General features: G+C 44.6%; 1 protein-coding gene across 1 annotated transcript in view; it reads left to right on the top strand.

Annotated features, from left to right (window-relative positions):
* The window catches only part of ATRNL1 (attractin like 1), a 716,247-nt gene that overhangs the window by 332,343 nt on the left and 356,552 nt on the right, over positions 1 to 27,352 (top strand). The window contains exons 22-23 of the mRNA XM_063434704.1: positions 18,588 to 18,682; positions 23,867 to 23,945. Of these exons, the coding sequence (XP_063290774.1) occupies positions 18,588 to 18,682; positions 23,867 to 23,945 (174 nt within the window). The remainder of the gene's footprint in view (positions 1 to 18,587; positions 18,683 to 23,866; positions 23,946 to 27,352) is intronic.

The raw sequence follows: 27,352 nt of genomic DNA, 5'->3' as shown, positions 1-27,352 counted from the left end.
ACGTCGCGGCAGGCCTGTAATAAAAGAGGGCAAAAAATTGATACATGCCAGAAACGTAGAACAATCAACAACTGATAAGAAAACCTTAATTGCCTAGCTATATGGTAAATGCCTGTCTAAGATCTTGGCGGTCTGTGGTACATATGGGGAATATGCTGAGAACTTACATTGACCTAGAGATCAAAAAATACGGACCAAAATTAACTAGATGGAAGCCATGAATGCCAACCTATCCTAGAGGGGTGACCAGAATAGTAGGACGGATTAAATCTGGACTCAAAATCAATTAACCAAAGAATAGTAAGTATGTCGTAGTGTGAGGACTGGCCCAAGTAGTGATGTCTGTGATAGTGAGGCTTGATTAGAAAGAGAGAGTAAATAGGTGCCCATTTTCTTGCGGTTGATCCAAAAGAAGGCAAAAAACCCAGTTTGAAGCACTGCCAATTTTGCAACAAGCTAAGGAAAAATTCCTTCTTGACCCCAGAATGGCAGTCAGATTTAACCTTGGATCAAGCAGTTATTACCCTACATTGAAGGTTGGTGCCTGTTCGTAAGGACAGGCATCCAATAGGTCTGATAGTGACTGAACTAATTGGATGCTGATGGGAAATCTGTAAGATTTGAAATTTCCCGTGAGCCGGAAATGTCTAGAGTATGTTACTAATCTGGTATGAGGACATGAAACTGCGTATGAAAGGTAAACCTGTACAGCATGTGAAGTTGTAATCCGGATAGGTAGAGTTGATGTAAGTTAGAGGTGGCAAAAGAAGCGAAAACCAATCTCAGACAAACATAGCAAAAAGAGACAGTAACAGAATATGCGGAAAGGAGCCTCAAAGGAGAAGAAGGCCCTAACACATGTACCGCAAGTGTTAATAGAAAGATCCAGACGAGAAAGATGACGACCGCAAGCTAACAAGGCTGGTAGTCCGCAAGCAGACTGCGAAACGCAGGGAACGGCAGCGGCTACGGGAGAGGCCGAAGGCAGAGCCATGTTGAATGTGTAGAGGAGGCACAGGAGAGATCGTATGAAAAAGGAGCAGGGAGTCTGGTTTGGATCCAGCCAGAGCGGCAGACGACAATTACCCAAGTTGCCATCCGAAACCACCCTATAGACAACAGTAGCGGAGAAGTAAGAGCAAATTCGTGGGGCCCCGCAGCAACAGCGTTACCCATGGAGGCGGACAGACACTGAGAGTTCAGCTGTCTGAAAGGCTGCCGGGGAGGGAATAAGCTGACTCACGAGAACCGCAGCGAAGCGAGGAAGAGACCAGGACACGAAAAAGAAGGTAGGAGTAGCCGAAACCCCACAGCGTGATGAGTACCAGACCCAGCCAGAGAGCCGGGGCGGAAAAAAGTGCCACGCCAGCAGAGACCTGCTAGAAAAAAGACAAAGATACAGCGCATAAGTGACCCAAAGTGTGTGTGTGTGCGCGCGCGCGTGTGTGAGCTGGCACACTAGCTAATGCTAAAAGGCGAAACAATTAAAATTAGGTTTGTTGACAGGTGAGGCCCTGCTAGATGCCAAGCGGCGTGAGAGGCACTATCTATGCGTTGGCGCGAGGGGATAACGTGGCCACTGAACGTTGTGGTGGGGTGTTGGCCTCTCGGTGACAGTTAAACATAAGATAGAATGGGAGTGACAGGTGAGGCCCTCTCTATGCCACGATGCGAGGCGACTAACTATGATTTGGCACGAGGGGCGTAGTACCTCCGAGTATGAGGATGGGTGTCGGCCTCGCGGGACCACTAACCTAAGGTGAAGAAGCCGGGGGAATTACAACTAGTGGACACCTGGGACCCTGACAGCCAGCCACAGCTAACTAAGAGGGGAGGGAAGGTAGCGTGAGAGAGGACGGATTTGATGAGCGTGTATCGAAAGAACGTGAGGGTGAATGAGGAAGTACCGCAGGGCCGCCTGTAACCGAAAAGCAGAGGAAGCACGTCACAGAGTCCAGGCGGTCAGGCCGAAAGGAGCATGCCCCGCAATAGGTAATAGAGTACGTGTTGGTGTAAAGCCCACGGGGCTCACAAGACCCAGTGTGAATGTGTGTGTGAGTGCTGGCATACTAGCTAAAGCCAAAAGGTGAAACAATTAAAACTAGGTTTGGTGACAGGTGAGGCCCTGCTAGGTGCCAAGCGGCGGGAGAGGCTCTATGTATGCGTTGGCGCGAGGGGATATCGTGGCCACTGAACGTTGTGGCGGAGTGTTGGCCTCTCGGTGACAGTTAAACATAAGATAGAATGGGAGTGACAGGTGAGGCCCTCTCTATGCCACGATGCGAGGCGACTAACTATGATTTGGCCCGAGGGGCGTAGTACCTCCGAGTATGAGGATGGGTGTTGACCTCACGGGACCACTAACCTAATGCGAAGAAGCCAGGGAAATTACAACTAGTGGACACCTAGGACCCTGACAGCCAGCCACAACTTACTAAGAAGGGAGGGTAGCGAGTGAGAGAGAGGACGTACCTGAGGAACATGGAATGAAACGTGACGGATTGCAGGAAAATAATGTAGCACAAAAAGTATGGCGGGCAAATGTGGCCCAGCCAAGTGGGGAAGTGAAAACCCGAACGAAGAATGCGGGTCAGACTCCACCGTGGGACTGAAAAACCTTGGAACAAAACGATTCCTCAACGAGTGAGCAATTCATCCTTTATTCACCAAATTATAATGCAAAAAAAAAAAGAACACTTGAAGAAGAATAACCTAAGCATAGTGAATACTTTGAGTAGAGTCACATGTCTGCTACAGATATACTGTCCAATATGAAAGACTATGGTGTGCATTCTCACACTTAAGCTTGCAAGAATTACGGCATGCACCCACAGCAGTGACCAGCATGCAGCGCCATATCAGAACAACTATAATTCTCATTATCCTCAGCCAGTAACGGAGATGCAATTAAAACTATCAAATCCAGAAATGTTGATAATTAGTAACATGCAGTAAGAGTACCATGTGCACACTAGGTGCTGGTATCACAGATAAAAAAGGCAGTCATGCTCCCATTCTGAAAAATAAGAGTGGACCCAATATTCAAGCTTCCTTGAAATTTGTTTTAATTTCTATTTTTTATTCTTTTTAAACAAAAATTAAGCAACAAGTGGCACCTCACAGTGGGATTCGTAGGGGGAACTCGCCCAGGACATAGCTCTCCAGAGCAGGAACATGAGAGAAGAGAGTGGGCTAAAACATTCAGTTAGGGGACAGCCTAAAATTAAATTGGGGAAAAAAAAAAAAAACTGACATGAAGGGGTACGATAAAATGGAAGAATGGCTTTCTGCACGTGTAAGAAACAATAATGTGTGAAAGATTACGTAAACCGTGATCTATAAACTCAGAAAAGACTGCACCTCCTTGTTACATTGTATTGAGATGGGCTGTTAAACAATATAATTATTAGCTGACCACGTGTAGACAAAAAAAAAAAAACAGCTTGAAAAGTCCTATCCGGCCATAGTGCAGAAAATCAAACTAAGTCAATGAAACACGGCCGTTCGGGTAAAAAAAAAAAAAAAAGACGAAAAGCTAGAAAGCCATGAAACCCTCAGAAACAGAAGAACGCGAACCACGCGAGCAACAGGAACGCGGGAAATAAACTCCCGGACGGTGAGCCCAACACGGTCGGGAGTTTGCAAAAGAAACTACATGTAAATGAAAGAAATTCAGACGAAAGGAGTAGAGGGAGAATATACACAAACCGAGATGACGCCGTGGGAACTGAGATCGTGGGATGACGGTAGGGTAAGTGACTCACGGATAAGAAGACTTATCTGTCTGAACGGCCAGCCGACAGTAGGAGAGAGGGAGACCCAGAGAGGAGCGCAGACGCACTGAACAGCGCGGGGAACAGCAGGCCAGGTAAGGAAGAACCTCGAGGGACCAGGCGAGAGAGGAGAAGGCGACCGGAAAAGCGACATGCAAATCGCTAAAATTACGTACGGGACGGAGGAAGGTGAGTAGGGGGTTTAAGTAGGGTACCATGCCCCTCCCACAACTGCAGGCCAAGTCTTTTCATTTATGGAGCTCTGTGATAAACTCATACATACTGCACATTACTGTGAGTTCCATTGCTATGGAGCTCTGTGATACACTCATACATACTGCACATTACTGTGAGTTTTATTATTATGGAGCTCTGTGATAAACTCTTACATACTGCACATTACTGTGAGTTCCATTGCTATGGAGCTCTGTGATAAACTCATACATACTGCACATTACTGTGAGTTTTATTATTATGGAGCTCTGTGATAAACTCTTACATACTGCACATTACTGTGAGTTTTATTATTATGGAGCTCTGTGATAAACTCTTACATACTGCACATTACTGTGAGTTCCATTGCTATGGAGCTCTGTGATACATTCATACATACTGCACATTACTGGGAGTTTCATTGCTATGGAGCTCTGTGATACATTCATACATACTGCACATTACTGGGAGTTTCATTGCTATGGAGCTCTGTGATACACTCATACATACTGCACATTACTGGGAGTTTCATTGCTATGGAGCTCTGTGATACATTCATACATACTGCACATTACTGGGAGTTTCATTGCTATGGAGCTCTGTGATACATTCATACATACTGCACATTACTGGGAGTTTCATTGCTATGGAGCTCTGTGATACATTCATACATACTGCACATTACTGGGAGTTTCATTGCTATGGAGCTCTGTGATACATTCATATATACTGCACATTACTGGGAGTTTCATTGCTATGGAGCTCTGTGATACACTCATAATGCACATTACTGGGAGTTTTATTACTGTAGAGCTCTGTGATACACTCATACACTCTGCACATTGATGTGAGCTTTATTGCTCTGGAGCTTTGTGAGATATTTCTACACGTCAAATGCTTTGCACTGCTTAGAAAGGTAGTACAGAGAGAGATTGAAAATAGACTGCAATAAAATAGGTAGCTTCAGGTTATAAAGTAATTTTAAAATCCCCCCCAATAACTTTATCACGGGATGATGAATGCAGATCCGTGGAGCTGGAATTTGTCTGTTTGGCAACTTGCAGCGTTAAAACGTATATGTAACAGTAACGATGTGTGTAATATTAATGTTGAAGAACTTTGCATTAAACGTTCGCTACAGACATGAAGCTTTATAAAGGAAGATCGCATGGTGGTAGGTGCGGGAGGTACACCTCCATATTAGAACAAATAGCAAAAAAAACAAAACTGTTTGGACATTTTCCCAGCCTTCAACGACTTAATAATCCTCTCAAGCTCATTAAATCAATGCTTCACCTATAAATTGCCCATTAATGTTAATTTATCTTGTGATCTAATGTATATTCCCGGAAACAAGTGTGACTCCAGTTAGCCTCTGGATGTCCCAGTTTGGATACATTTCCTTGCTAAAACCTGATTAAAACGACCCATCTAGCAGGATATCAGCCCATTTTTTCTCCCTTGTCCAGCGTTCCAGTCCTGGAGACCTGGTGAGATCTGGTCCTATGTGTAAAACGAGCATCAGACGGTGAGCACTCTATATCTTATTGGCCGCCAGGAGTTCACAGCACATAGATTTTACTTTATTTCTTAATCTTTGAGCATTATAGTGAGCATGTTATAGATGGCATCATGTGAGCTCAACCCATTGGAGGCTCCATTGGCACGGTATGAATGAGGTTGTCTAATCTGAATCTGGAGGAACCTGTTTTGTGCTAAAACCCCATCTTATTTGGTTTATTCAATTAAAAGTGACAAGTAATGAGACAATTTACAGTAACCAATCATCCATTATTTTTCCAGATTCTAAAATTGTGAAGTACACTTGCACGTCACTTCTCGAAATATATGAAGGGGCCAAATTAGACCCTATTCAATTACGTTTTTATTAAATTTTTTCCCCTGACATCTAGAAATTATGACTCATAGTAGAAAATATTATTATTGAGCCAAAAATACCACTTCTCAGTGGCCAGTGAGGCTGGTGGCGGTGTAGATAAAGGGATCTCAGTGGGAAGAGAAATAATTCAATTGGCTAATCTCTGCTCGATCCCAAGATAAGGAATTGCATTGAAGCAAAGATTAGGGGCTGCGTATATACAGGGCGGCATTGTAGATGCACAGGCAACGGGTGAAAGTCATTGTTTGACTCAACAGTGGGACTGTACTCTATAAAGTGTCGCTTTTATAGAAAAGACGTCGGCCTTTTTTAGCAGACATTGTCCAGGATGACAAAAGATGCTCCCACGTGCTGCGATGGGAAACCTGGTCTCCTTGCGAGGATTAAAGATATATATATATATATATATATATATATATATATATATATATATATATATATATATATATATATATATATATATATATATATATATATATATATATATATATATATATATTCTGGTTTGAGAGTGGCAGGTCCTGTTCCTTTAATAGCTGGTTTTGTTCTTTCGAGCTGAATAAGGAAAATAATTAAGCCTTTTCTATAACGGCTCACTGACCATGAGTGTCAAACAATGGAAAGTGTCAATAACTCAACAAAACCTAACTTTTGCTGTCTACAAAACCTCATTTTTGTCAGATTGTCCATTTAAAGGGTGAATTAGGTTGTGTTTTATTTATGTCTCATTCTAAAGCTGGCAACGAAAGCAGCCGCTGCGGCTATAGAGAAGCAAGACGCAATTTAATATAACTAGATAAAGCTAAAATGCCCTTATGGCGGAACTCCAGGCTGGAAATTACCCAATCGGAATGCATTGTATAGATAATACATTCAAATATGCAAAACAATAAATAAAAAATTAATAGAAATTGTGAAAGATATTCATTTTCTAAACTTGCTTAATTTAATGCAAATCCTCACACATTGTATCATTAGCCTTAAACATTGCCCACTCCAGGGACCCCAGGGTTAATCATGGGAGTTAGAGAACGGTAGAGGTAAAGTCCAAAATGGTTTATTTTAAATCCTGCTTAAAGTAAGTGAGATGGGCGAACATGTCAAACATACCTGTTAGAATGATACTGGGTTAGTAAATAGCAGTATCCCAGATATACAGGATTAGTAAATATCCAAACTGTATCCCAGATATACAGGGTTAGTAAATAGCTATATCCCAGATATACAGGGTTAGTAAATAGCTGTATCCCAGATATACAGGGTTAGTAAATAGCTGTATCACAGATATACAGGGTTAGTAAATAGCTATATCCCAGATATACATGGTTAGAAAATAGCTATATCCCAGATATACAGGGTTAGTAAATAGCTATATCCCAGATATACAGGGTTAATAAATAGCAATAATCCCAGATATACATGGTTAGTAAATAGCTATATCCCAGATATACAGGGTTAGTAAATAGCTATATCCCAGATACACAGGGTTAGTAAAGTGCTATATCCCAGATATACAGGGTTAGTATAGATCTATATCCCAGATATACAGGGTTAGTAAATAGCTGTATCCCAGATATACAGGGTTAGTAAATAGCTATATCCCAGATATACAGGATTAGTAAATAGCTATATCCCAGATATACAGGGTTAGTAAATAGCTATATCCCAGATACACAGGGTTAGTAAAGTGCTATATCCCAGATATACAGGGTTAGTATATATCTATATCCCAGATATACAGGGTTAGTAAATAGCTGTATCCCAGATATACAGGGTTAGTAAATAGCTATATCCCAGATATACAGGGTTAGTAAATAGCTATATCCCAGATATACAGGGTTAGTAAAGATCTATATCCCAGATATACAGGGTTAGTAAAGAGTCGAGCTGTATCCCAGATATACAGGGTTAGTACAGAGCTGTATTCCAGATATACAGGGTTAGTAAATAGCTATATCCCAGATATACAGGGTTAGTACAAAGCTGTATCCCAGATATACAGGGTTAGTAAATAGCTATATCACAGATATACAGGGTTAGTAAATAGCTGTGTCCCAGATATACAGGGTTAGTAAAGAGCTGTATCCCAGATATACAGGGTTAGTAAATAGCTATATCCCAGATATACAGGGTTAGTAAATAGCTATATCCCAGATATACAGGGTTAGTAAATAGCTATATCCCAGATATACAGGGTTAGTAAATAGCTATATCCCAGGTATACAGGGTTAGTAAATAGCTATATCTCAGATATACAGGGTTAGTAAAGATCTATATCCCAGATATACAGGGTGATTAAATAGCTGTATCCCAGATATACAGGGTTAGTAAATAGCTGTATCCCAGATATACAGGGTTAGTAAATAGCTCTATCCCAGATATACAGGGTTAGTAAATAGCTATATCCCAGATATACAGGGTTAGTAAAGAGCTATATCCCAGATATACAGGGTCAGTAAATAGCTATATCCCAGATATACAGGGTTAGTAAATAGCTATATCCCAGATATACAGGGTTAGTAAAGAGCTATATCCCAGATATACAGGGTTAGTAAAGAGCTATATCCCAGATATACAGGGTCAGTAAATAGCTATATCCCAGATATACAGGGTTAGTAAATAGCTATATCCCGGCCTGCAGTCCGACCGGCATGGACGTGTGAGTCCCGAGCTCCTCGCCACCTAGCTAACATAAGCCGCACTTAGCCCGACAGCTTACCTCAATGGGCCGCACAAAGAAGCCGGAGAGCCAGCAGACCCCCAGGGCAGCACCGCCGACGCCGTCTGTGGGACCGATGGACGGGTTCCTCCAAACCCCGCAGGGACCGAGCCGCGAGGCACATGGCTCCAAGATGGCGCCCGTTTCCCCAGCTTCACCCAGCTCGGAATCTGAGCAGCTCACACTGGCTGATATCGGAGCTGAACTCAAGAGACTGGCAGCTAACATGGTGACAAAGGCTGACATGCAGTCCCAGACAGCCACCCTCACAGCTTCCCTCACATCCGCGGTCACAGCACTGCGCACAGACCTGGAGGAGCAAGGAGGCCGCATCCAGACCTTAGAGGCACAGGCCCAGGCAGCGCAGCACCAATCTTCTGCAGCAGACACAGCCCTGACAAGACAGGGTAACATGCTACTAACACTGCGCAGACAAGTGGAAGACTTGGATAACCGGAGCCGCCGCTCAAATATCCGGGTAAGAGGGGTACCGGAGAGTGAGGGGGTGGAGAACGTGGAGGAGCTGCTTACTGCACTCTTTCTCCAAATCCTGGGGACATCAGCGCCGCCAGACATACGTTTTGAGCGGGCACACAGGGCCCTAAGACCTAGAATAAGAGATGGGGACCCCAGAGACATTATCTGCTGTTTGCACTCATTTCCCCTTAAAGAACGCATCATGCAGCGGGCCAGGACCAGACCCTCTTGGCGTTATCAGGAGGCAGAAGTCTCCCTATACCATGACCTCTCCCCTGCCACATTAGAAGCGAGACGCGCTCTCAGACCAGTCACCACAGCGCTGAGGGAACGCAATATCCCATACAAATGGGGCTTCCCGTTTAGCATCCAAGTGAGACACCAAAATGAATGGGTCACCGCACGCTGGCCAGACGAAATACCGCGCTTCCTCCAAAGGCTAGACCTCCCGCCCATAGCGGTTCCAGACTGGATACTGGAGCCGCTGGACCGGGAACCCAGGCCCCAAAGACAACCACGATATGCACGGAGGGGCCCTAGAGAGAACCGGATGCAAGAGGCGCCCCCACACCCAGCTAACCCGGAGGAATAGTCGTCCCCCGATGACATCGACCCCGACACTATGACACAGCTCGACAGTCGGTGGTCTGAAACGCGAATAGTTGCCCATGGCGTTTTCCCACTTTTTACCGCTTCCAGGTCCAAGACGTCCAGCACACCGGAGTTTTTGGGGTGACCACGCACCTTGTGCCCTTCATGCTCTGGGGTGGGGATTGGGAGGGATGTAATACCTTGTTGACTACGGGGAACAGATCCGATGGCCCCTGATTTGCATAGCCTACCTGTCCACATCCAATCCCGCACTGTATCACCTGCTCACGGCTTACGGCCCAAGGGGGGGGCACCGACTCAGGACTACTATTGGGAGGGGGGAAAGCTTGTGATAGCTACATGGGAAGCCCACTAGGGCTGATTATCCTTGGGCCGGTCCGTCTGATTTACCCTACAGCCATTCCTCCCCTGGGACAGCGCAGGAAACCGGTCCGGTGCTACACAGCCTTGCTGACGGAGATCCCACGAGTAGGAGGACTCCTGCCACCAGGTTTGGGGGGGGGAGGTGAACATTATATGAACAATACGTTTTGTGACTGGGGGGGGCACAGATGGGAGGGCGGGACGCTCAAGATAGAATAAATGTACATGGGGGTTGCCATGAGCCCAGGGGGCTACAAGAAACCAAGTTCTTAGATCGACAACTCTTAAAAGGGACGTTGGGAGAGGATAGGGCCTGGGACCCCTCCACTAAACGCTTGATATAGTAGGACCATAGACATAAGGGGGGTAGCCGGGGGTTAACGTCAGCGACCCTGCCCCAAACCCAACGAGCAACGAGTTCTACGCATACTTAAAAAAAAAAAAAAAAAAAAAAATGATAATAAATAAATAAAAAATATATATATAATTAATTTAATTAAAAAAAAAAGCTAAAGTTAAAAAAGTTACACAGTGATGGGATAAGGGGGAGGCACATGCGTAGTATAGGGGACATGGGGAATGTAGGAGAGGATCCATGCTCCTCTCATTTTATGTATGTTATGTTGTGCTGTCCATGTGGGGAGGAAATGTTATACGGTATATGATATGCTTTTTGTACAGGTTGCCAAGACACCAGACACGTCAGCTCCTCTTTTGCGATGAATGGTAATGCACTCACCTCCCCCCCCTGACTCTGCCCAATACCCTCTGGACGACATGACATCCGCGGCACACCGGGATCTCGCCCTGCCCTTGCTCCTGAACCTAGACCTAAACTCCACCCGAAACAGCTGTTAGCCTTGGTCGCTAACCCCTGACCGTACATGCATATGACGCCCCTGACCACTAGTCTGATTAGACGCACTAAACTACCCAACCCTCCCGACAATCACCACTCAACCCCCAGAGGGTGTAAACGAGCCCCAACTTTATTCCGCGGCCCCCCTCCCCATGTTAACCCGGGAGGGGAGACATACTGGGGGACTCCACGGACTGACATACCACTCTCCGCCCCCACACGTTACCCCCCAGACTTACAACGAATAATGGCGATAATGATAATCTCTGACGACCCTAGATAGGGCCCACTGACTACACTTCCATGGGCATTACACATCCACACATTCACGTGGTGGTGGCACACCTGTTAGGTAATCTCGGACTCCTGACTCTAAAACGATATCTAGACGACACACCCTGATTGGGTATTTACAAATAAGGACACAACCACTAACCCCCGACAAGTTCGCGTGAACAAACTCAATCCACGGAGAGTTGGTAGTTGGCGGCCGTTGGACATCCCCCGACAGGCCCGACTGCCAACTGCTGCCGTGGTCACGCGAACCAACCCTCCTAGGAGGGAATTTCGACACCTATCTTTTGGTGCCGTAACCGTCTCTCCATAGGGACGAATAACTCATCTCCACTCTCTTACCCCCCCCCCCCCCCCCCCGCCTGCACGTTCGTGCAGTCAGGAATCTCTTCACACTCCGACTTTATCACATCTCTATTCCCTACTCTATCCTTCCTGTGATTCTTATCCAGCCAACCCGCACCTACCTCCCCCCCCCCCCCCCCCCCCCCCACCATTGCCACAGTGCCCACGGAACTCACACGGGGTACTACTCGGCAGCAGGCTTTGCCTGGAAAGGCGCACAAGCAATAGAAGACCACAACTCGCTACTCGCGCACGACACGCATGGCTTACATTCCTGATCCTCTACGAGTTACGACCATGAACTGCAGAGGCCTAAATATACCAGAGCGCAGATCGCAATTACTTCGAGAACTAGCCTCTAGACATATTTCGGTCGCTTTCCTACAGGAAACGCACTTCAGAGAAGGACATGCTCCACAGCTGAAAAGCAAACACTATCCCAACACGGCCCATAGCTATCACCCGACTGCTCGTAGGGCAGGCGTGGCGGTCCTCATCCACGCTAAACTGCAGTTCAGGGAAACGGAACGAATGGCCGATCCTAACGGCAGGTACTTATTCCTTAAGGGCGATATCCAGGATCGTAGATACACATTTGCGACACTCTATGTACCGAATACCAACCAGTCGCACTTCATACGTAGAACCATCTCCAAACTCTCCTCGTTCACGGAGGGCATATTGATAGCTGGCGGAGACTTCAATGTACCACTCATCCCCCTACTGGACTCATCCACGGGTCACAGCTGCATCTCCCAAGGAGCCCTCCGTAGTATACAGACATCACTTAAGAACCTCAGACTGGTGGACTGCTGGCGTGCAATGCACCCAGCAGACAGGGAATATACCCACTACTCCGTGATACATAAACGCTACGCGAGGATTGACTATATCTTTCTCCAGCAGGAACACCTCGACGCCATCCAAAAAGTAGACATTGATTCAGCAAGCTGGTCGGATCATGGACCTGTGACCCTCCAATTGGACTCCCCCAGAGTGCGCCCGTCCACATGGGCGTGGAGGCTGCAGGACTCTCTGCTTTTAGACCCTGCGGTGAAGGAACAGATCGCTGAGGAACTTACATCCTATTTTACATTAAACGCCACAGACGAACTGCCCGCGACGACTATATGGGAAGCTCACAAAAGTGTACTCAGAGGCACGTTGATGCACCTGGCCTACAAAAAGAAAAGGGAATCTCGAGCACATGTGACGGAACTACTTACACGCATAAATGCCCTCGAACTACAACACAAACGCTCCCACCTCGAAGAGACATATAAGGAACTCCTGGAAGCCCGAAGATCACTGCATACCCACATAACTAATCGTTATTACGGTTCCTTACAACGCTCGAAGGCCTTCTTTTACCAACACGCCAACAAGGGGGGGAGGCTGCTGGCCAAAATGCTAAAGGGACCCCAGTGCGTGACCCAGGTCCATAAACTACGACTACCAGACGGCACAACCACGCAATTCCCGGATAAAATAGCCTCCGAATTTCGCTCATTCTACGCCTCGCTGTACAACACCCCTGGACCGACACTCCCGGATGCAATAACACACAGATTAGACAAAATAAAGGACTACATCGCGTCGCACGTGGGGACACGGCTGCAGCAAGGGGAGGCAGAGATGTTAGACGCACCGATCACAGAAGCAGAAGTGGCGGGAGCGATTAAGGCTGCCAAGACAGGCCGTGCACCAGGGCCAGATGGCTTCACTTTAGACTACTATAAGAAATTCCGATCCATATTGCTCCCGAACCTCACCAACGCGTTCAACGCCCTGATAAACGGTGCCCAGTTTCATCACGAGTCCCTGGCAGCGACTATAACAGTCCTCCCGAAACCGGGGAAGGACCCCGAACAATGCAGCAGCTACAGACCAATCTCACTGTTGAATGTAGACGTGAAGCTTTTTACCAAAATCCTATCCACCAGGATTGGGGGTATACTCCCAACGCTGGTCCACGCAGACCAGACGGGGTTCATCCCAGGAAGGGAGGCAAGGGACAGCACCCTTAGAGTACAGTCCATCCACCACCTGGCGACGAGGTCGAACGACAAACTCCTACTATTGTCCACGGATGCGGAGAAGGCGTTCGACCGGGTCGACTGGACGTTCCTTATGACCACACTTCGAGAAATGGGCTTTGGTGAAAACATGCTGAAATGGATCGATGCGCTATACCGCTGCCCCAACGCGAAGGTGAAAGTGAACGGGGCACTCACCGAATCCTTCCAGATTCATAACGGGACGAGACAGGGATGCCCACTCTCTCCCATGCTCTTCGCCCTAGCTCTTGAACCGTTCCTAGAGGCAGTGCGCAACTCAGACGACGTCCCGGGCTTCAAAAACGGCGTTACAGCACACAAGGTAGCTGCATACGCAGATGACCTCCTATTTTTTATCACAGAACCGGAAGCGACGATGCCCCGCCTAGTTGCCATGCTCACAGCCTACGGGGAGGTTTCAGGATTCAAACTGAACATGAACAAATGCGAAGTACTCAACATTAACACACCGCCTACCCAGGTAAGCGCGCTGAAACAACAGTTCCCATTCCGATGGTGCACAAACCGCATGCGATACCTAGGCATAACACTGACCAGAGACTTAGGCGACATGTACCGGACGAATTATGTACCGCTGATGCAACGAATACAAAAGGATCTGAAGGCATGGGCATACCCCCACATATCATGGTTCGGGCGGATTGCAATACTAAAGATGAATATTTTACCGAGGCTACTATACTTATACCAGACAATCCCGCAAGCCCTACCGACAGCGTATTTTACATCACTCCGATCTGCGATGGGGAAGTTCGTTTGGAACGGGAGACAGGCACGGCTCCGACATGAGACCTTATGCTTGCCCCGAACGCGGGGGGGGGCTGGCGCTCCCTGACCTCCGCAAATACCATCACGCGACAGTCCTCCAACGTGTACTGGAGTGGCATTCCCAACCGGCACACAAACAATGGGTCGACCTAGACAAGGCCCACATAGGCCCCTCCTTCCTGACATCCATCTGGAACTCAAGGAGGCTGCCAAGAGCGACTCTGGAACCGACCTCCACTGTAGCACAGACACTGAAAACGTGGGATACCATCAGGAGAGCACCGCATGTGTCTCCAACGCCGAGCCCGATGACTCAGATCCAACATAATCCTCTGATAGGAGGGGGTCTGCCGACGACGGCTCTGTCCTTCCTGGGAGAGGGAGAATCATTCCCCATACACAGAGTACTGAACAACGCAGGCATAATCCCCCTGAGGGAACTATTAGAGGGCAACCAGCCCACCAGCCTCCAAACCTTCCGTTACATGCAGCTCAGATCGTACTATCAGACGCTCCCGGGCAAGGAAACGCTACATCGGGACTTAACATGGTTCGAAACACTCTGCGACACCAAATCCACCCTAGATAAGTCGATTTCACTGTTGTACCAACACATGCTAGTGGGACACCTCACCAACAATGACCAGTTCCGCAGACGCTGGGAACGCATGCTTGATACATCCTTCACCACGGCACAATGGGATAAGATCCTCATACTGCACCATAAATGTTCGTCAAGTTCCCAATATCAAGAAACCAACTATAAACTTCTCTCATTTTGGTACAGAACGCCTGATAGCCTACACAGGATATTCCCAACTATACCGGACACATGCTGGAGATGCGAGGATGACAGAGGCTCGCCGCTACACATATGGTGGGACTGCCCACTCATTAAACCATTTTGGGAAGAAGTACAACGGAAAATAAGGGAAATCTTGGGAACGGATGAAATCCTAACCGCGGAGGCGGCCCTCCTACATTCCACAACAGACCCCATAGGGGCATACAGGAGAAGCATTCGTAGACACCTGCTAAACGCGGCCAAAGCGCTGATTCCACTATACTGGAAACAGACGAATATTCCTACAATTACGCAATGGGTGGAACGAGTAGAAGAGATATATAGAGCAGAATCAATACAGGCCACCCTTCTGGGTCTCGAGGATAAGAATATGGAGAGATGGCGCCCGTGGCTGCTTTATGTGGCAGACCAAAGCTCAGACAGGAACGTTCGTCTGCGGACCCGAGGAACCCCGCACCCACATCCGAATGGAGATTGAGCCAAGCTACGATCCACGCGATGCCATGGGCACGGGCAGTGGAAACCCCCACCCACCCACCCCACCCCATCTATCCCTCTTTTCAAACCGCTGTCTCATCTTACTGCCCCCCCCCCCCCCCCGCCTCTGTATCTCCCCCTTCTATCTCTCACTTAACATGCCTTTCAGTACTCGGACAAAGCTCAGTGACTTAATCGAAAAACAGAAGTAGCTCGATACAACCCGAGATTACTAACGGTTGCTTCACACACTTGCATTCACTCATCAGATTAGAGACACACACCTCAGCCACGGTTTCACAAAACACGAACATGGAACAACCCCACACAGCAAATGACCACTAAATATGACCTGACTATCATAACCGCCTTATGGGAAAAGCGAACCATAGGCGGATTGACCGAACCCGAAATACCCTACAGGCTGATATAACATTCGAACTATCAGACTACCTAATGCCTACGCCACACCTTGGTCACACATGTGCCTACTCTGACGGGTTAAGCTTACTCTCGCACCACTCCTTTCTAATGCACATCGCGTCCCAATTGTTATCCATACAATATTCACTGGGAACTGCATGTTACCAATACTATGATTACCTGTTCAATTTAAAGTTACTTGTTACTATACACAGTTCAGGACACGTTCCGAAATGTCTGTGCTGAACGAAGTCGTTTTAAACTTAAAAGCAGACGAAACTCAAGCCAATTAGGCCACATGACGACATTTCATGCTTGTCTTGACAAAAGCTTTATATCGGACTTCATGTCAATGTCACTTGTTTATCCTAAGCTTTATGTTACTGTTATATGTGTTTCCATGAGACCTGCGTGTCTATTACGTTATATCTTGACCATCCTGCTGTAATTTGAACCGAAGACACTAATAAAGCTTGTTGAACCAATAGCTATATCCCAGATATACAGGGTTAGTAAAGAGCTATATCCCAGATATACAGGGTTAGTAAAGAGCTATATCCCAGATATACAGGGTCAGTAAATAGCTATATCCCAGATATACAGGGTTGGTAAATAGCTATATCCCAGATATACAGGGTTAGTAAAGAGCTATATCCCAGATATACAGGGTTAGTACAGAGCCAAGCTATATCCCATAGGGTTAATAACACTATTAACTATAACACTCTTAACCCATAGTGTTAATAACCCTATTAACCATAGGGTTAATAACACTAAGAACCCCCCTCGGAAATGGCACTGACCAAAGTATCCAATGATCTACTCACTGCAAAATCTCGTGGTCACTACTCTATCCTAATTCTCCTTGACCTGTCTGTGGCTTTTGACACTGTTGATCATCAACAGCTTCTTCTCATCCTCCGCAATATCGGTCTACAAGATATTGCTCTCTCCTGGTGCTCCTCCTACCTCTCCCAGCGCTCTTTCAGTGTTTCTTTCTCTGGCTCTGCTTCTTCTCCCCAACTCCTCTCTGTTGGTGTCTCCCAAGGTTCAGTCCTTGGTCCCCTACTGTTCTCCATCTATACTGCCTCCCTTGGTAAACTCATTAGCTCCGTTGGATTCCAATATAATTTCTATGCAGATGGCACGCAAATCTACCTGTCCTCTCCTGATCTCTCCCCGTCCCTCTTGACTAGTGTCTCTGACTGCCTCTCTGCTATTTCTAACTGGATGGCTGCCCATTTCCTTAACCAAAACTGAAATTCTGGTCTTTCCTCCCTCAAGTGTTGTTACTCCTGTGTCTCCGTCCCTCCAAGTCAACGGTGCTACCATCAGCTCCACCACACAGGCTCGCTGCCTAGGTGTTATCTTTGACTCCGACCTCTCCTTCAAGCCTCATGTTCAATCCATTGCAAAATCCTGTCATTTCCATCTCCAAAACATTGCGCGCATCTGGCCATACTTAACGCGAGATGCGACTAAGGTGTTGGTCTATTGCACTGTCCTTTCTCACTTTGACTCCTGTAATCGGCTTCTCAGTGGTCTTACGTGCTCCCAACTTGCGCCGTTACAGTCCATAATGAATGCGGCGGCGAGGCTCATCTTCCTATCCGCCCGCACCTCCCATGCCTCACCCTTCTGTCAGTCCCTACATTGGCTTCCTATAAAATATAGAGCTCAATTTAAAATTCTGGTTCTTGCTTTCAAATCTCTACATAACTGCTCCCACCTATGTATCCTCCCTTATACACAAGTATGTCCCGTGTAGGCCCTTACGATCGCTGAAGACTTACGTCTATCTTCTGCCCATACTCCCACCTCTGATGCTCGCCTTCAAGATTTCTCGAGGGCTGCACCATTCCTGTGGAACCTGCTTCCCTCCTCCGTTAGATGCTAACCCAGTCTCCACTCCTTCAAAAATTTGTTAAAAGCCCACTTCTTCATAAAAGCGTATCAATTAAACTGTTATTAGCTCCTGACTGATTCCTCTTCTGCAACTATCACTAGTCTAATACTATCCTTACTTTTTTGTGTCATTTTACCCCAGTCCCTCTAGCATGTAAGCTCATTGAGCAGGGCCCTCAACCCCTCTGTTCCTGTGTGTCCAACTTGTCTGGTTACAACTACATGTCTGTTCGTCCACCCAATGTAAAGCGCTGCGGAATTTGATGGCGCTATATAAATATCATAATAATAATAATAATAATAATAACATATTAAATTAGGCTTATTTAGCTGCACTGTTTGTCTTTAATTCATTTAGTATTGCTATTAACAGATTTTTTTAATATGACAAGTAGAGATTTCATGCCATATTAAATGTAAATCTTTCTAATATTAAAAGGAGGTTTGGAAGTTACAGCAGTGTAGCTCCCTTTGGTTATCCCATGGCTATCAGTATGATTACTTCGTAAACACTCCTGTTGTACTTATTGACGTTAATGTTACTAAAAGCATTCTCTTATTGTGTTTTGCCTACAGATAGCCTTCTTATTGATTATCAGTTTACATTCAGCCTCATTCAGGAAGATGATCGACACCATACGGCCATCAACTTCATTGCAAATCCCGAGCAGGTAAGAGACAGCTGGTGGGATATGATTGTCCTAAGACGTGTATAATAAACCACTCTGTGGACATGTGTGACTGCTTGCTGGGCTCCCTGCAGCCAGTCCCTACAATTCCAACAAATTAAACAGGAGCATTCCTCCGATTATCTTCTAAACATACTCCTGGTCTCACAATCTGTTCCAGTCGCTGTGTAATGATTTAGATTCTGATTAGAGGAAGAGGAGATGATCCACCATAGCAGCCACATCTGGATTTTTATTAAAGGAACTCTGTAGTGTCAGTAATGCAAACATGTATTCCTGATACTATAGTTCTGAAGTGCCCGTTCTTCTCCGATCTCCGTAAAAAGGTGATTTTACTCACCTTTTCTCCGATGCCACGTTGGTCTTGTCACGGATGGCCCCACCTGATCCCTCCCTCAGTCAATCCAGTGCTTTGCCAAATTAAAGCCAATCATTTAGCATCTCCTCATAGAGTTTAATTAATCAATGAATGTAGACTATGAAGACGCTGAATGTAGGAGCTGCAGACTGTGCAGCGTTGACCCAGGAAGCACCTCTATTGGCCGTCTGAGTGACTGCCACAAGAGGTTTTACTAGGCAGCAATATAAACACTAAAGAAAAGAGTTGCCTGCACATTTTCCCAAATCCCTGTGCATACTTAGACACATGGAGGTTTTATGTTTCACTCCAATGGCCAATAGGTGTAAGCCCACCTGCCAGATCAAGGCAAAACTCTTAGGTGGGTCCTACATGAACAATTCACATTGCCTGAAGCTGAAGGAATCAAAGTGAATTGTTAGTGCAGGACAGTGGGAGTCAGTGGGAGTCTGAGCGCAGGGCTTAATTTTGTGTAATTGTATTAGCAATGTAAACACTGTCTTTTCAATGAAGAGTCAGCGTTTATGTTGAAAAGCCTGCAGGGACTGGTTAAACTCACCAGAATAACTATATTAAGCTGTATACGGTACATTACGCTGTATACCGTACATTACGCTGTATACTGTGGATTAAGCTGTGTACTGTGGATTAAGCTGTGTATCATACAATATGCTGAATAATGTACATTACACTGTATATGGTAAATTAAGCTGTATACTGTACATTAAGCTGTATACTGTACTTTAAGCTGTGTTTTTTACATTAAGCTGTATACTGTACTTTAAGCTGTGCTTTGTACATTAAGCTGTATACTAAACATTAAGCTGTATGCTATACTTTAAGCTTTATACTATACATTACACTGTATTCTGTACATTAAGCTGTATACCGTACATTACGCTGTATATCATACAATAAGCTGTATAATGTACATTACGCTGTAAATGGTAAATTAAGCTGTATACCGTTGTGAAGAAATCCTTCTTTGTGTTCGGTATTTCTCCCCCTTTTCATTCGGTAGATGTAACTACCGAACAGAGACCACCCCCCTGGCTCGTTAACTTCTAAGCATGCCTCAATTGAACCCTCTACCTGTGTCGTTCGTATTGCTTAACTCCACATGGCTGAGAAAACGGCAGCGGGACTTGGTCGTCGAGTGTCTGATCAGTGGGCTATCAGGGGACATATTATTTGTGGGGATACCAGATGCATAAAATGTGTTCTAAATATTGGGTAAAACTGTATTTTTTCTGCCTGAAGATAATTAAGTTAATACTTTATCAGACTTAATTATCTCCAGGACTACGGGAGGGAATTGTAGGTTTGTGTTTTATGCTTTCCTTGTTAATGATTGGATGCACCTTGTCTCTCCCTGCGGGATGTCCCCTTGCACGGGGACTTGCATAAAAGGCAGTGTGTGATAATTAAAAGCCAGTTCTGTTGCACCCTTCTTCTAGACTCCGGCTGATGTTTAGGTATTTGTATGCTTTCTTAAGGGAATCATCTTGTAAAGCTATTGCATTCGTATGGACTTCGTTTATTTCATCTGCCGAACGGAGAGTTATAATTACTGCTGCTCTGGCCGTTCGGAAGGAAACTATCGAATGAGGATTGGATATACTAGGTTTCCTTAGAACCGTACATTAAGCCGTATACTGTACTTTAAGCGTTATAATATACATTACGCTGTATACCGTACATTAAGCTGTATACAGTACGTTAAGCTGTATACTGTACTTTAAGCTTTATACTATACATTACGCTGTATACCGTACATTAAGCTGTATACAGTACGTTAAGCTGTATGCTATACTTTAAGCTGTATTCCATACATTAAGCTGTATTCCATACATTAAGCTGTATACCGTACATTATGCTGTATACAGTACGTTAAGCTGAACATTATAATTTAAGCTGTATTCCATACATTAAGCTGCATACTGTACGTTAAGCTGTATATCATATAACAAGCTTACAATGTGCATTACGCTGTATTCCATACATTAAGCTGTATACCGTACGTTAAGCTGTATGCTATACTTTAAGCTGTATTCCATACATTAAGCTGTATACCGTACATTAAGCTGTATTCAGTACGTTAAGCTGTATACCGTACATTAAGCTGTATATCATATAATAAGCTGTACAATGTACATTACGCTGTATACTGTACATTAAGCTGTATTCCATACATTACGCTGGATACTGTACATTAAGCTGTAGTTGTTCTGGTGACTATAGTGTCGTTAAAAGGTCAATAAGTCTAATACTCTCCAATAAATAATTTGTCTCCTAGACATATGGCTTTTAATCACTAAGTGGGCATTCAGTAAAGACCGTAAAGTTCCACATTGTATCAGTGAATCTGTTTTAGTAGAATTAAGTAATCGCTTTATTCTGACGTGTGAGTGGTCTGTTTTTGCCGCAGCACCAATTTTTTTCACAAAAGGATAAATACCAACTTTATATGGATTTATATGTTTATTACGTCTGTTTGAATGCAGATATGTTTATTAAATATCGATATTATATAAATATACTTATTGTAATATTACAGTCACTACATATTGATATTAAATGCAGATACATACATGTATTACGTATTAATATTACATTCTGATACAATTTATTACATATCAATATTAACAAAATTCCATCAGCAATACTATTAATTAAAGGAGAAGAGATGTAAAATATTATACCCATCTGTCCTGGTTCCTGTTGGCCCCCTTTCACTGGATCTGTGAATAAAATTCACATTTAGTGACGGTCCATAATCTTTTTTCCCATCAGACATTTCTTTCTTTGGCGTCACAGACCAAACCTTTAACCCCAAAGACTCCGAACATATTCCTTCATCGCAGTTTTATGTTCGCAAGGTGCTTCGAAGATTCGGGTTTGTGGAAATTAGCACGGATCGCAATCCAGATTAAAGCGTGTACTAAAGTCTGTATATGTCCGTGCTCTATAGGAGCCCTAGGGGGAAATAGTATTTTATCTCCTCTGTGGAAACTCCATAAAGCTTCCGTTATACACAAACATTTTATTAGTTTAGCGCCCACAGCGAACCAATCTGCAATATCATAAAAAATCATCAGAATGAGCGCTTATTACTGGGGAACGGAAAATCTAATAATAACCTACATCTGTCTTGCGGAAGCTCAGAGCATAATCTAGATGATCAAACTATAAACACGGGCGCAGAGAGCTGTTAAAGTTGATGTTGCTTGTAAGTTTAACCCTTCACATGCCACAGGGAGGTGCCACACCAAGGGCATTCAATATTTTTAACAGACAAGAAAGAATTTCTAGATTTTCGGTGAACATTGAAAGAACACTCTAACTTTATAAACAAATATAATGTTATATAATATGTTTGTGTCTGCATTTTGGTTCAGGGACCCCAGTGCTACGATTCTCACCTCTCTTCGCCGCTAAGTCACCTTCTGTGAGGTCATTAGTCATGGTGATCTCGGTCCAATAGATAACAATGCAAAGAGGACAAAGATTGGCACCGTGCTCTGCCAGTCAATGTGTTTCATAGTATGGGGTATTGGGGTCCAGCCTTCCTCTATGCCAAGTATTAGCCAAGTTCAGTATCATCATCTTAAAGGTTTACTTCAACCAAAAAACAGGGTTTTCAGAAAACACTGTTCTTGGTTAGAATAACCCTTGCTATGGTGGTCGCCCCCATAATGGGAAAAAAAAAACAAAAAAAACCTGTAATTAAAAATGAAAATAAAACTCACCTCTGTTCCATCTCAGAGGCCAGTCCTCGTCGGCTGACGTCTCTTCCCCTCGCCATAGGGGCTCTACAGCTGTCATGTTTTGTTAGTTTCCATAGCATTGACCAGTGATGGCTGTGAGAATCGAGCATTGTCAGATCATCTATGTCTTCACCAGAGTACAACACTGACCTGGGCTCTGGGAGGGTGAAGCACCAGGAGCTGATCATTTAAGATGGTCGTGTCCGAGGGGAGTAGCTTCAGGTAAATATAACTCGCCTTTACTGCACCCAAAGGAGCCAAGTCACCATCTGCATATTTGGTAAAGGCCTTCAAAGGTGACAGAGCGGCTTTAAGATATCATCCATTTTAATGCTTAGGTTGTCCCTTTAGGGCTCTTAAAAGGGCAGATTTGTCACAGGTAGATTGCAATCCTAGATTTTGTGCAGCAGTTAATGCCGCTGACTGTGATTACTTTCCGAAGACACAGCAAAGTTTGGTAATATGTTTCATTAGACTAGAAACACATCAGAGAGGCCCTATGACCTTGTCTGCCTCCGTGCTATCTGTCGGGATTTTACTTTTCACAGAGTAAGGTTTATGCTTTTAATGTATGGGGTTCCCACAACGTTGATCGTGGCAATTTCTACTCTGTTCATTTGAGTCAAGTTCTTCTGGTGCACCGAAGAATAATGATATCAAGTTTGTATCAACTTTAACAGCAAGTGCAATGTCCGTCGTATATATTGTGTTAGGAATAGTGACAACAAATACAATATTTTCTGGGACATGTCCTAAAGTTGGATTTAACCCTTTCATGAGAGGTGATATACCAGGACTGTAGCAGTAGCAATATATAGTCATTAAGGAGTTAAAAGTACATGGTCTGATGGCCGATTAGTTGGTGTATGGTATAGAACAGTATTGTTAACTCTTTGCTGGTATTTATCCACTTCCAGAAGACGTCTCGTAACCCTTTTATTAACAGGTGGTGACTGTGTTGAATGTTAACTGGATTTTATTTTAAATGATAAGCAATAAAAGTAAATTCAATGATCTCATGATTACTTTGTTTCTCTCCAGTCTAATAAGAACTTGGACATATCTATCAATGCATCAAATAACTTCAACCTCAACATTACCTGGTCTATCGGATCCACAGGTGAGCACTGGGGGCGGGGTCTTTGATGATTGGGCAACACGTTTTACCAAGTGTGATATTACAGGTTTTATTTATCTATACTGTTTTTTTTTTTGTTTTATGTGTTGAATGCACTGATGGGTTTCAAATGTGTTGTTCAAACTTCCTTTGGCAAAGAAAACAGACAGTAGTTGACTATAGTATTGAGGCCTTGCTTACAATCTGAAAAGGAAGGGACACAAAGAATGTGTCGGGTGACCATTGGAAATACATGAGCTAGGTTGAGGATATTGCAGGAATATGGGTGTGAAGACTAGTCGTGGTTTTAGTGGACCTTATTAACCCCTTTGCTGGAAACATTCTTTGATAGTGTGACAATCCTAACACGTCCGTCATGGAGCTCCTTAGATAGATGAGTGAGAGAGTCGTCATTCATGTGGCAGTAGGTTCCGTAAATATGGAGTAGCTATAGAAAATTCTTGTGAACAATAATGGACGGATCTGGTAAAACAGTCAGACGTGATTCTCAGAGAAAAGGTCTGCAAACAAAAGACTAGAAAAGTTAGCAGAAGGTGAGATGTAAAGAGGTTGTAAGTCAACATACGGAGTTTAAACTTTCTTACTGATTGGAAGGGTCAGACATTAGTCGGAAAGGCTGATCCAGATAGGAGATAATGCGGGAGGGCGCTTTGGAATGTGTGGATTCTAACAATATTTTGTTACACTCTTACACTGACCATTTTAAAACCACTCTTAAATGATGATCCTAAAAAATTACTTAAAAACTGCTGAATTTCACCCATGAAATATTATCCCAACATATGGACTATTTCCATTATTTATTATTATACAATGTCATCTAGCCCAATGGTCACCTTAATGTAACTAAATACAATGCAGAAACCTAGATATCAGTAATGCCAATCTGTGGACATCAAAGGGTTTGTAAACTCAATTTCCCATGATGCTCTGCTTGCCTTTATGCAAATATTTAAGTAAGAATTGTCAACTTTTCATTTAAAAAAACCTTGTTACAATATTTCCCTGTTGTAATTTTTTCTGTGGAAACTTTGCACATTATTTTGATTATTCTTGAAGCATTGCCATTATGCGTTTATTAATGCTATTATTTAAAACTCTGATCATTTCCAGTCTGAATAAAGCCTCATTAGCACGTTAAATTTCTCCTTATTCAATTAAATTGACTTTGGTGGCAAACAATTTTGTCATATTTAAATGCAAAAAAGGCCAGTGTTATGAAATGCTGTGATTTTAATTAAGATAAATCGCTTTAACTTCCATGGAGACAAAGATTTTAATTTCTTTGTTTTCAGTTTTACAAATTCACATTTAATTATTAACCTTAACATTGATAGGAAACAGCAGGAGTTTTCTGCTCGAGCTGATAAAGAGCCCCCCGTCTGAATTCCAAGTACCCCCTTTAGCATCTTTACTCCTCAGAGGCGAATGGATAAGTTATCTGCAGAGTCCTTTATGAAAGTATCTCATTTGAGCTTTGGTGGCTTTAAAAAGAGACACGGACGGAGTAGCAGACACCATTGGGAACGAATGGAACAAGATCACTAATTCTGTTTGAGAAGCAGCAAAAGGAACTCTATTGTATTACATCCTGGAGACAGAGAGGAGGCGGCTGCCGGAAATATATTTACATATAATAATGAAGTTGGAGAAAAGTTTTCGTTTCAGAGATAAAATAATTTGTCATTTGGGACTTTGACTAATCTGTGGGAAAATAAAATTAATTCTGCTATTAGAATGACTGAGTATCTACACATACTGCATCGGGTCAGTCACGCTGTTTTATTAGTTTTTATACTAAAACCAATTGAAAAGTTCCACGCTCTCCAAGCCATGTTCCATATTCTCCACTCTCCAGGATAGGTTTTACGATCTTCACCCTTCAGGCATGGTTCTGCTTTTCTCATCCTCAGACCAGGCTCAACTTTTCCCACTGTCTCAATTCAAGTCCTGCATTCTCCGCTCTCCAGGATAGGTTCCACTTCCCTGCCCTCCACACCACATCCTGCTTCCCTCACCCTCCAGGCCAGTTCCCACTTTCCACACCCTCCAGGTCAGGTCCCACTATCCACGCCCTCCTGGCCAGGTCTCACTTTCCCTGCACCAGGCCAGGTCCCACTTTCCACACCCTCCAGGTCAGGTCCCACTATCCACTCTCTCATGGCCAGGTCCCGCTTTCCACACACTCCTAGTCATGTCCCACTATCCAGGTCCCACTTTTCCCGCACCAGGCCAGGTCCCACTTTCCACGCCCTTCAGGTCAGGTTTCACTTTCCACGCCCTCCTGGCCTGGTCCCACTTTCCCCGCACAAGGCCAGGTCCCACTTTTACGCTCTCCTGACCAGGTCCCACTATCCACGCCCTCCAGGCCAGGTCCCACTTTCCTCACCCGCCAGGCCAGGCCCACTTTCCACACCCTCCAGGTCAGGTCCCACTATCCACGCCCTCCTGGCCAGGTCTCACTTTCCCCGCACCAGGCCAGGTCCCACTTTCCACGCTCTCATGGCCAGGTCACACTCTCCTGGTCAAGTCCCACTACCCACTCCCTCCAGGTCCCACTTTTCCCGCATCAGGCCAGGTCCCACTTTCCACGCCCTTCAGGTCAGGTTTCACTTTCCACGCCCTTCAGGTCAGGTTTCACTTTCCACGCCCTCCTGGCCAGGTCCCACTTTGCCCGCACCAGGCCGGTCCCACTATCCTGACCAGGTCCCACTATCCACGCCCTCCAGGTCAGGTCCCACTTTGCCCGCACCAGGCCGGTCCCACTATCCTGACCAGGTCCCACTATCCACGCCCTCCAGGTCAGATCCCACTTTCCCTGCACCAGGCTAGGTTCTATGCCCTCTCCAAGCTGCCATTCCTCTCTAGTCATGGCATATATGATTATCCAGCACTGGCACCAGCCTTCATTACATTTTGCGCAACAGTGCACTACTTTTTTGCATACAAGAGGTTAATGGTGCCATATTTTCAGGTGTGATGGATTTGAACTGCCCCCTGGACTTAATGTCTTCTTTAATGCCATGATCAAACACAACTGACAGACTTGTTAAATGCAGATCATAAACGTCACAATGTATTTTTATGTAATGTATTAGTTAGGCTTCCAGGACCTGTTTATAGTCCAGGCAAATTCACTTCCTGCCGCTTAGTAATCCATGAATTTTTATTGACATGGCATGTAAATTATCCCAGGGATCTGCAGTGGAGAGGGTACTAAACAGGACGTGTTTACTGTAAAATTTATCTCCTAATATATTTATTCATACGTTTTCTGAGACGCTTATAGTACTTACCCGGAATTTGATATACTGAAGCATCTGCTGGGATATCATTTCATAGAAAAGAAATAAGCTGAATTATTGCAAATTAAGCTAGGAATATAAAGT

The sequence above is a fragment of the Pelobates fuscus genome, chromosome 10, assembly GCF_036172605.1.
Source record: "Pelobates fuscus isolate aPelFus1 chromosome 10, aPelFus1.pri, whole genome shotgun sequence".
Lineage (NCBI taxonomy): Eukaryota > Metazoa > Chordata > Amphibia > Anura > Pelobatidae > Pelobates > Pelobates fuscus.
Note: the sequence above shows the minus strand (reverse complement) of the source record. Positions and strands in the feature narration are given on the sequence as shown.